The sequence below is a fragment of the Nanorana parkeri genome, unplaced genomic scaffold (genome assembly GCF_000935625.1).
Source record: "Nanorana parkeri isolate BGI_ZX_2015 unplaced genomic scaffold, ASM93562v1 scaffold2404, whole genome shotgun sequence".
Classification (NCBI taxonomy): domain Eukaryota; kingdom Metazoa; phylum Chordata; class Amphibia; order Anura; family Dicroglossidae; genus Nanorana; species Nanorana parkeri.
Window position 1 is genome coordinate 96,288 of NW_017308672.1, and position 11,101 is coordinate 107,388.

The 11,101-nt window shown below is 41.2% G+C and overlaps 1 protein-coding gene across 1 annotated transcript in view; it reads left to right on the top strand.

Moving 5' to 3' along the window:
- The window catches only part of CNGB3 (cyclic nucleotide gated channel beta 3), a gene marked incomplete at its 3' end in the record, with an annotated part of 97,189 nt that overhangs the window by 43,995 nt on the left and 42,093 nt on the right, over positions 1 to 11,101 (top strand). Inside the window, exon 11 of the mRNA XM_018573503.1 lies at positions 338 to 479. Within this exon, the coding sequence (XP_018429005.1) occupies positions 338 to 479 (142 nt within the window). The remainder of the gene's footprint in view (positions 1 to 337; positions 480 to 11,101) is intronic.

The following is an 11,101-nucleotide window of genomic DNA, read 5'->3' on the forward strand; positions in this document are numbered from 1 at the left end:
CAGAATGTGGTATTTACCTCATATTACATTCATCTTAGAAAGAAAACATGCTAACAACAATAGTTTTTGCATCCATTCACAAAAACACATTGTACATGCACGTTTGTTTGTTGAATGGCTCTGCGAATTGTTTATAAATACACTCCTTAGTCACTTGACCAATACTAGGGAGATGTTGCACCAGTAAAAAGTAGGTATTTCAGGCTTTGTTTTGCAGCATTTTCTGTATTCTACACCAGTGCATACAAAAGCATTTGGGTGGGTTTTTTTAGCAGTTGGTAAAAGATTTCTTGCCAACCATGCTCCTAAAATGTATCCTTATTTCTTTTATCTACAGGTATCTGAGGTGTTACTACTATGCTGTTCGAACTTTAATCACCATAGGGGGACTTTCAGAACCTCAGACAATATTTGAAATACTCTTCCAACTGCTAAACTATTTCACTGGAGTCTTTGTCTTTTCAAGTTTAATTGGGCAGGTAAGAGAATGCATGTAATTTTCACTGTGACGGTGTCAGGACAGGTGGAAAAGAGGGTGTTATAACAGGGTGGAGCGGACATTTATGTTATCAGTCCTGAAAAAAATAACTTCAAGAATATAGGTCCACCTGCATTATGGCGCTTTATGATCACCCAAGGGAAAACATAACATTTTATTATTTTATTTCCATTTTTAGTCATGCTAGTGGCAACAATGAGGTCTGACAACCCCAAGCTGTATGGGGATAATGGGGAAGTTGTGCTAAATGCAGTGCCACCCTCAGGCCAGGATTCCCCACAAAGCCCCTGAGGCCCGTGTAAAAAGTCTGCAGCCCCCCTGCACTTACCTCTCTCCTCGCTGGCTCTGTCCTCCGCCGCCGAGTCTCTCCTCACTCCAGTGAGCAGAGCGGCAGGGTTAAAACTAACCCTGCCGAAGACCAGGTTGAAACACCCTTGAAGAAAAAAAATATCCCAGTTCATGACAAGAAGCCAGTGCCAAGTTATGAGGCAGATAACCTTAGATGCCAGACAGGGGTTTCTGAAAACCTCTAGCTGTGTCATAAACAGTACTTAGCAGAGCCCGGAAAGCCTCTTAATGGATGTCATAAATGCCCTGCCACATGGAGAAAAAAGCAGCTGTAAGACTAGGGTTGGTGATCAGTACTACTGACACACAAATGAACTGCCCAGGGTTAAAGTATTTTTCCACTTTTCTAGTCAAATTTAAGAAAACTCCACTATGTGTTTATGTTTTCCCATTTACAAAGCATACCTAAAAATAATTTTTAAAAATATTTGGCATGGTGGTTAGCGCTTCTGCCTTGCAGCACTCAGGGTCTCTGGTTCAAATCCCAGCCGGGTCACTATCTGTAAGGAGTTTGCATGTTCTCCTGTGCTTATGTGGGTTTCCTCAGGGTACTCCGGTTTCCTCCCACACTCCAAAGACATGCTGGAAGGTTAATTGGCTACTGTCTAAATTGGCTCTCGTATGTATGTGAGATAGGGACCTTAGACTGTAAGCTCCTTAAGGGCAGGGACTGATGTGAATGTGCACTATGTAAAGCGCTGCTTCAATTGTCGGCACTATATAAATACCAATAATAAATAAATAGAGGGTAGGTAGGATTTTCAAGCAGGCTCAAAATACTTTAAATGTAAGCCGGCATTTTTTTAAATATCAAATATATCAATTATAAAGTAATTGTTATCCCAATTTGGCCACAAACGTGGAAATACCTATTAAGTTGTGGACAATTTGCATAATTCTTATGGTACTGGAGATACATTTATAATAAATGATTACACTAATGTATAAGAAAATAGCAATCAGTTAGATATCAAATGCGCAGCGCATAAGGTGAATGGGACATATTACATCTCCTAAGGAGTATATCAATAAGATCTATGTTATTGTTGATGTCTATCAAATCATAATTTTATTCTGTGCAATAATAGGTTGGCTGTCGCACTGTACAACATGGTCATCTGGAAATATTAAGATAGTTTAAAAAATTGGCATTAAGGGAGTATCCATTAAAGTATAATAAAACACTTTAGAGCTCCCACATCACACCGTTCAGCTCATTTGATTGGTGTGGGGTTGGCTCAGTAACAACACCCTCCTCATGGTCACTAAAAACCTGCTCCTATGGGCAGCTGGAGCTCTCATTTACCAATCCAACTATGAAGGATTGCTAAGGGTCATTCATGAGAGCAGGTGATTTAATACATTAGACTGGGTTTACTCTGCAGCATATTGGACTCTGCCAAAACCTGGCAAACTTTTAATCTTGACTCTTTTAAGAAAGCTACCTCATTTTAAATTCTGTACATTCTTGTCTGAGTGTGGCCACGAGTATCACAGACAATTCTTAGGGGGTTATTCACTAAGCTGCCAAAGGCAGCCGAATGAATAACCGAGCTGAAGTAAACTCTTCGGCCATTCACAGCAGTGCCCCCTTAAAATCCTACAATGGACCGTTCTTCCCACTTCCGCTATGTCTTTGGCTATGCTTAGCCGAAGCATATGCATTTGGCTCGGCTGTGTGCTTTGGCTGCCTTCGGCTGCTGTACAGGCTATTGTGAACAGTGCATACAGCAGCCCTTTCGGTCGGCTGAACCCGAGGGTTCCTGCAACCGAAGCAAGCTGAAGGATTAGCTGAAAGTCAGGATAGAGAATAACCCCCTTAGAATTACTACAGAAGATGCTGTGAATGGGGCATGTTTCCTTTAAAGCATGTGGTAGTGACGATTATTTGTGCGTAAAAAGGGTTAACTGTGGAGTTAACCAACCCCAGTGAGGATCACTCTCAGTCTGGTTGCACTTAAATTGTTGTCCTGCAAGCTTTAAAATATCTGTGCAGTGTGACACTGAAACTGCAATTGTCACATTCTGATGGCAGTGGTGGGATCTGATACTCCTACCATCACACTGCGTGTCATGGAGTAAGTGGATCCTCTGTGTCACCAGGGAGAGGTGTTCAGCTAACCTGGAGATGCTGTGTCACAGCACCACTGGTTGACATGAAATGATCTCCAAAGATGGGCTCCATTGGTGACTGCTTATTTAGGAAAGAAATACTTTGCCAGGCATAGAATATATTTGATTCATCTGGATTCATTGTTTAAAAATAAGTTTAAGAGATCAATACTACTTTAATCTCATCTTGGAGAGAGGCCAGGTTCCTGTATGCAGTTGGAGCCTAGGATTTAGAGATCTCCTCAGGAACAAAGGAACTGGTGTGAAAACTTGTGCAAGTATTTGCAAGCACTTACTTAAAATTAGTGGATATAACAGGTTCAGTTCAAAGAAATGTATTTGTTTAGGAAGTTTTTAAACCTTAGGACTAATTTGGGAAATCTGATATGTTAGATTTATTGCCAAGATATAAGAAAAAGTAACCCTTTTTGATGAACTTCTGTTTATAAAGAATTATGATGCTTTAAAATACATAGGTTAGTCCATTAGCTTTGTGGTTCTCCTACTCACAATTACAGCCTTGGTATTAGTGCAGAAAAGTTAAAAGGGAATGTACATTTTTTGTTATTTTACTGCTCCTTTTAACAATAAAATTCATCAGTAGGCTGACTCAGTGAAAACAATACACTCCCTGAGGGAGGAGACCACATCTTAACCTGTTTAGATACAGTGAGGAAGGACCTCACTGTATCTTTGACCCCTTTGTCAGATATTTATTGTTGACCTTTATCCTTATAGGATAGATTCTCCCGAAATGTCTGTTCTGATGACAACAGTTGTTACAGTTGTCACACAATTATGCATACAAGGGGGGGATCTTTCAACAATGACACCAGTTCTGGTGACAATTGTCAAACTTATAATTGTACTTTACTTTAGGGAGATTTTCTCTAATTTCCTATTGCATCTCAAGGATTGGACATGGAAGGAAAGAGCCCCAACATGCAAAAACACAGGAGAAACCTGGCAGAGGTTCTAACCATATTTCAATCTATTTAAATTTAAAAAAGGGTTAATTGTTCTTTTTCAAGCGGGAAGGTTGTGTTAGGCTGAGTCTAATAAAGAGCTTCATCTAGTGGCTACAAAAATATGAAAGACTAAGGTTATTCACAAAAGACCCAAAGGATTAAGCCGAACCTTCTGCTCGCTTCGGCCACAGGAAGCCCACAGGCCACAGGAAGCCTTCGGCTCAGCTGAACCGAAGGGTTGCTGTACGGGTTATTCACAATAGCCTGTACAGCAGGCGAAGACATCTGAAACACACAGCCAAGCCAAACGCATATGCTTCGGCACGGCTGAGCCAAAGACACAGCCAAAGCAGGGAGAACGGTCTGCCGAAGTGGACTGTTCTCCCTGCAAGTTGTAAATAAATAGAAGAAAGAAAAACACAGGTCTGGTAGGAATGTTAGGAGAGACCAGGGAGTTAAAAAAAAAAAGGTGTGAGGTTTCCCCCTCAGGTCTGGTAGGAATTTTAAGGGGTACCCCAGCACAAAAAAAACCCATGTGGTCCCTCCTAATTCCCAACCAGACCCTTAATCCAAGCAGTGGCCTGGTAAGGCAGGAAAGAGGGGGACGAGTGAGTGCCGCCCCCCTGCGCCATACCAGGCCACATGCCTTAAGGTGCCCAAACACCTTGCGATAATTGTTTGTAAGATAAAAGCCGGACGGACCGCTGTGCGCAAGCGCACAATGCCCGTTCGACATTGTGGTCATCGGAAGTACGATCTGCCTGTCCAAGATGGGCAGATCGTACATTTTTTTAATTACCTTAAGTCTTGCGATGGTTGTAAGGTGTGTGCTCTTTCAGGAGGAGAGGGTGCTCTTTCAGGAGGAGACCCATCAGAATGGGGACAAGGTGCTTTTCCAGCGGGTCCACCCTGGAAAAGCACCCCCCCAATGCTGAGGGCATGTGGCCTGGTATGGTGGAGGGAAGGGAGACAAAAAAATAAAATACATATCATATTGTTTTAATATAACTGTTCAATTAATAGTCCATAAAAGTGCTAAACAAGTTCAAAACATTTTCAGTATAACATAGGTGTCTTAGTGTTATAATAAAACAAAAGATCCCAAGTGATCCACAATATCAAACTTCTTCAAGTGCCCGCAGAAGTTAAAGGTGTCACGCTCATCGCGCAGTAAAATATTTATTGAAAAGAATCAATCCTACTCACATAGGTTGAATTAAAAAGTTGCCGTCAAATCTCAATACAAATTATTAAACTGAACGTGAGATTGTAGTCCATCACGGGAGTGATCTAGGAGCGGTGACTACTTTACAACACACAGGGACCATGGGGAAGAAAAGTAGCCACCCTCCTGAAGGAAGGACTGTGTCAGCACCAATTCAGAGATGAATTGAGGATCTACAGCCGAGTGATACACAAATAAGATACATTTTTGTTACTAGTTAAGGTACATGAATGGATTTTTTTCAAATGTAACTCCTGAGTAGTGATGGGCCGAACACCCCCGTGTTCAGTTTGAATTCGAACTTTAAAATATGGGAAAAGTTCGAATTCGAACTCGAACTCAATGCAAGTCTATGGGGGTAGAACACTGAAAATCAAATGTCCCCATTTTCAAGCCTTAAATGCAATTTATTGTCAATAAAAAGTGTATGGGGATCCGGGTATTGCCCTGAGGGAATCAATGAAATAAAAAAACAAAACAAAACATTTTTTTAAAGCAACAGTGCTTTTTACATAACTTACGGGGTAAGAGTAAACATGAAAAATTCCTTCAAATATCGTGCCTGGGAGGTCCCCTTAACCTGCCTGTGAAGTGGTGGATCTGTAGGATGTATAGAACCTGCTGCGGCAAAACTGACATTTCTAAGAAAAAAACATTTTTTTTACTCTTAAAGTGTGCAGTTCCCCCTCCCAAACAATACCAGACCCTTTAGGTCTGTTAGAAATCTTAGGAAGGACCAATTTTTTTTTTTAAAGTGTGTGGCGTTCCCCCTTAAAGTCATACCAAGCCCTTAAGGTCTGGTAGGAATTTTAAGGAGGAACCCCACCTACAAAAAGGGGGGGGGAAACATGGGGTCCCCCCTAAAATTCCATACAAGACCCTTGATCCGAGCATAAGCCTGGCAGGGCCGGAAAGGTCACACCAGGCCAGATGCCCTCAGCACTGGGAGGGTGCCCCAGTGCCGATGGGGACAAGGGCCTCAACCCTTACAACCCTGACCCGGTGGTTGTGGGGGTCTGCGGGCAAGGGGGCTTATTTGCATCCGGGTACCCCTTTAATTAAGGGGGCACCCAGATGCCGCCCCCTCCCTTGTAAATGAGTGAGGGGTTCTTGTACCCCTACCCATTCACTAGAGGGTTAAATAAAATAGTTAGTAAAAAAGTCCAGACTTTTTTAAAAAAACTTTAATTGAAAAAATAACAAAAGATATGTTTTTGACAAGTCTTTTAATAATAAAAAAAAATAATCCACCGATGTAATCCATTGTCAATCACGGCGTCCAGCGTTGTCCACGACGACGATGGAATAAAAAATAAATAGAAATAATAATATTTATTTTTTTTAAACCTGCTGGCCGCCGGCCCGTCTGGCTCCCCGCCGCATAATGACATTTTGACAGTTGCCGGCAAAACATAAACAATTGGGCGGAGCTAACGGTGACAGCTAGCTCTGCCCAATTGTGTAGTTTGCCGGCATCTGATAGGCGAGACATGATTGGGGAGAGTCATTATGACTTTGCCCAATCATGGCTCCAAATGAGTAGTGAGCCCTGATTGGGAAAAGTCTTGCACCTGACCTATGGTCAGGTGCAAGTCTTTAAACTAATTAGAGCTTCGGAGGGCTCTTTGTAGTATGGGACATTGCACGGTCGAACAGACTGTGAACATCCCATAAAGTTTGGCGTTCGGCGAGCGCTCAAACAGCCAATGTTTGATTCGAACTCATGTTCGAATCGAACCGGCGGACCATCCCTACTCCTGAGTTTAGTGTCACTTTAAGCTTATTCTGAAGTTGAGCTTTAACATTAAGTAGAGGAGAAAATATCTATCCCAGTATTTTATGCCAGATTTTTCAAATCTTCCACAGTCTTTGGAAATTCTCCTACTGTAAAACTGCCCATGCATGTCACAATCTGATTTTACAGTCTTGTTTAGATTTATTAACATTTCAATTTATTGACAGTGGTTTGTGTTCGCCTCCGTGGATTTGTGTGTGTACTGAGGCAAATAGTTGTTTAATCTGGGTAAACTCAGACACCAATATTTCATCCCAGAATAATAGATTAGGTTAGTTATGGTGGGTCATTGTTTGAACTGAATTCATTGCAATTAAGAAGAAGGCTCACTGTCTAGTGTCTACAGTAAAGTGTTAAACCAAAAGAATAGCAGAGCTGTGATTTAATGTTGGTAGAAGTGCCTGTAGCATTGTTTGTATTCTGCCTGAGCTCAGTTGTCTCTGGTCATGTAAGATAACGCTACACAAAAACAGTACTTTTTGCTTAACAAAACTGCAGTTTTACACCTTGTGCCCATTCATGGTTAAATTCTGCAAAAGATGGCAATTTTCAAAACACATTTTCTGCACAAAATCAAGCACAATTAAACCTCAAATGAGAGGATAACTAAACCCAAGAACAAAGCTTACCAGCCCTTAGATGTGGTGGCTGCATTAGTTTTCTCTTTTTTCAGGCTAAGAACATTTTCAGCAAGAACAGAAAATACCTGTTGATTTTGCCAAAAATGCAGCGTCCTTGTCTCTTTCTGTGAGCTGAAATGGAAGGATAAACCAAAGCTATCTTCCTTCAATAAACGACTAGTCTCCCCCTGCCATGTAATGAAGATGAAAAAGGTGGACATGTTTGAAGTCTAGCCTGTGTGATAACCTTCACTCCCACCATAGATACATTGGAGGAGTGAGCATAGCCACCCAGAGACAGGAAGTTCCCAGGATTACCAAGTGAAAATAAAGGGGAAAAAAAGCCCCCAAAATGAAGACTAATACAGCCACCATACCTAAGGACTGGTAATCTGCAATACAGGCAGTCCCTGGGTTACGGACGTCCAACTTACGGACAATCCGTACTTACGAACCGGTTCCACAGTTCTCCTAAATGTACCGGCAGCTGTCGGTACATTTAGGAGAACTGTGGCTGCAGCGGCCTGTGTCCCATTAAACCCGCGGGGACACATACCGCTGTATTGCGCCGCTGCCCCCGTACCTCCGCAGCTGTCCCGGCCTCCTCTTCCCCCGGGCCGCCTGCTTCTCTTCCCCGTTCCGGCCAATCCTCCGCTCCCCCGTCCGGCCGCGGCTCCTCTGACCCGCCCCCCTGCCTCCTCTTTATCTGCAGGCTGGGAGCCATACCCAGCCTGCTATTGGATATCTTAAAATACAATAGCCAATAGCAAGCTGTCTAATGCACCCACCCACTGCCTGCTGTCAATTAACATGGGAGGACCTGATAGAGAACTTTCTCCTTCAGGCCCCTCCTCTGCTGATTAAAAGCAGGCAGTGGGCAGATGCAATAGCCAACCTGCTATTGCAATTTGAAATATCCAATAGCAGGCTGGGTATTGCTCCCAGCATTAAAATAAATAAAAAGATTTTTTTTTTTAAAGTTTAAAAAAATAAAATTTAAAAGACAACAAAATGTAAAAAAAAGAAGGGAAAAAGGTTAAATAAATAAAAATTCAAAATGCAAATAAATTTTAAAAAAATAAAGTTTATAAAATAAAATTCAAAATAGAAAAAAACATTTTTTTGGTGTGTCATTTTAAATAAAAAAATGTTTTATTATATTATAATCTTCTGAACAACAGGAACAGGCAGCAAAACAAACGTGACCCTTCCCTACGCTATCCAAAACAAAAAAAAAAATTTTGAGCTGGAGTTACACTTAAAAAATGTACCTGTTCCGACTTACATACAAATTCAACTTAAGTACAAACCTACAGTCCCTATCTTGTTTGTAACCCGGGGACTGCCTGTATATCAATTTTGTGGTTTTGGGATTACTTAACACTTTAAAGTTTAGCTGAACCTTCAGTTTAAATGAGCTAAATATGTTCCAGATGTCTTCAAACAAAAGGGGAGCAAAGCAAAAAGACCCTTCTCCAGCCAGTCTGCTGTAGAGAAGGACCCTGCCTCTCTGTGTGGAAGCAGTGGTCTCTCTGCTGAGATCTGACATGCCCCCTGCTGAGTCAGAGCTAGAGCTCTCCAATCAGCAGGGATGATAAGTTATGAACACACCTGGATTGTATTTAACTGACTTAAATGAAATGTTCAGTGGGGATTTCAACTTTCAAATAACTTTATGTATTTACTTTTTTTGTGCACATTTTAAGTGTGAAATTAGAGTGAACCTTTCATTATTGTAACTGGTCTGCATAAATCATTACCTGACACAATATATAAAACAGAATACATTTTCAAAATCCTTTACCATTTATTATTAAAAAGCTATCCTTGAGCTTCAGTCATGTAACATTGACTATGCCAAAATTATGCCCTCAGTCTTCTGTAGGCAGGGGGAAGAATTCCTCAGTCTCCTCTCCCCCCAGTGATCAGACTACACCATTGCATACCACTGCACCACTGTAATTGGTAGCAAGTCACAAGGTGAGAGGCTGCAGCAGCATTCATAGATACAAGGATTTACATGACTGGTTCATCTCTGAGCTAGCATCTCAGTCCCGGAAGTGCATGTTGACTCTAGATAGTACCTGAACAAAAAAAGCCATACTTCTGCAGAGAAAGGCAGATGGAAGCATTTTCAAGGGATTTACTGTGAGAGATTATAAACTGCCAAGCACCACAATCCATTTTTAACCTCAGCTGGCCAGACCATATTTCCAATTTTGTTTTACCTTTTTCTTTATTTTTCACTTACAGCTTTCAGAGTTTGTAAAATACACTAAAATGATAATTAGCACACAAAACATGAATTCCAAAATCCCTGCCAATCTAAAAGAAAAAAATGTTACTAAATAACAAATATTTGCAAATGATAAATTGTTCTGAGACATGGTGTAAATCGAAGATACGCAGAACTGTAAGGGCTCATAAACACAGACATTTCTCCATCCTAATTTGCTTGTTACAGGAGGCCGAGCTTGGAGGGGGCTTGGAGTGGTGGCTACTTTTCACCACACACAGGGACCATGGGGAACGAAAGTAGCCCCCCTCCAGAAGGAAGGACAGTGTCAGCACCAATTCAGAGATGATTTGAGCATCTACCGCTGAATGTTGCACAAATAATATACATTTTTTTAATAGTTGAATGTATTGTGTAAGATTTATCTCATGGGTTTAGTGTCACTTTAACGTGAAATAGATGACAAAGTCTGTACCAAAAGGTAATTGAAGGCATTTCAAGATGGTAAACCGTGTAACAGGATAACAGATTTAATATGTCAGCATACTGTTTATATACATACTGTAGGTGCATCTTAGAAATAAACTGAAATTTATTAGAAACCTATACCAGACTAAATTGATGGAACCAACCCATTGGCATAGGGCAAATGTGGTACCAATATTCAAAAAAAGGATTGCGATGTATATCAGGAAATTTCAGACCACGGACCTGTGTGTATAGAGGAATCTCCTGCTGGGTCAAGCTTCAGTATCTTGCTAGTCGGCCCCACTGGCTCTCAAAATACCTAAACAATCTGATTGAATGCAGGCATTGTTCAGGTGTTTTGAGAGCCAGCAGGGCCGACTAGTAGGATACTGAAGCTTGGCCCAGTGGGACATTCCTCCATACACACAGTTTAACATAGATGGAGGAATCTGTTGCACTTTTTCCATCTATTGTTACATAGTTACATAGTATTTGAGGTTGAATAAAGACATTAGTCCATCAAGTCCAACCTATTAGGATCTCATTCTAGGAGTACCCGTACCCCTGTATATTACGGTCCCTTAAGAAATCGTCCAAAAGTTTCTTGAACAATTCCACATTATTTGCTGAAATCACCGCCTGTGGCAGTGAGTTCCAGACCCTAACTGATCTTACTGTGAAGAACCCCCTTCGCCCCTTGTGCTGGAATTTTTTTTCCATCAATTTTAGGTGATGGCCTCTAGTTTTTGTAACGGAGTTAATTTTAAACAGTTTATCGCTAATGTTGCTACCACCATTAAACATTTTGTACATGGAAATCATATCCCCCC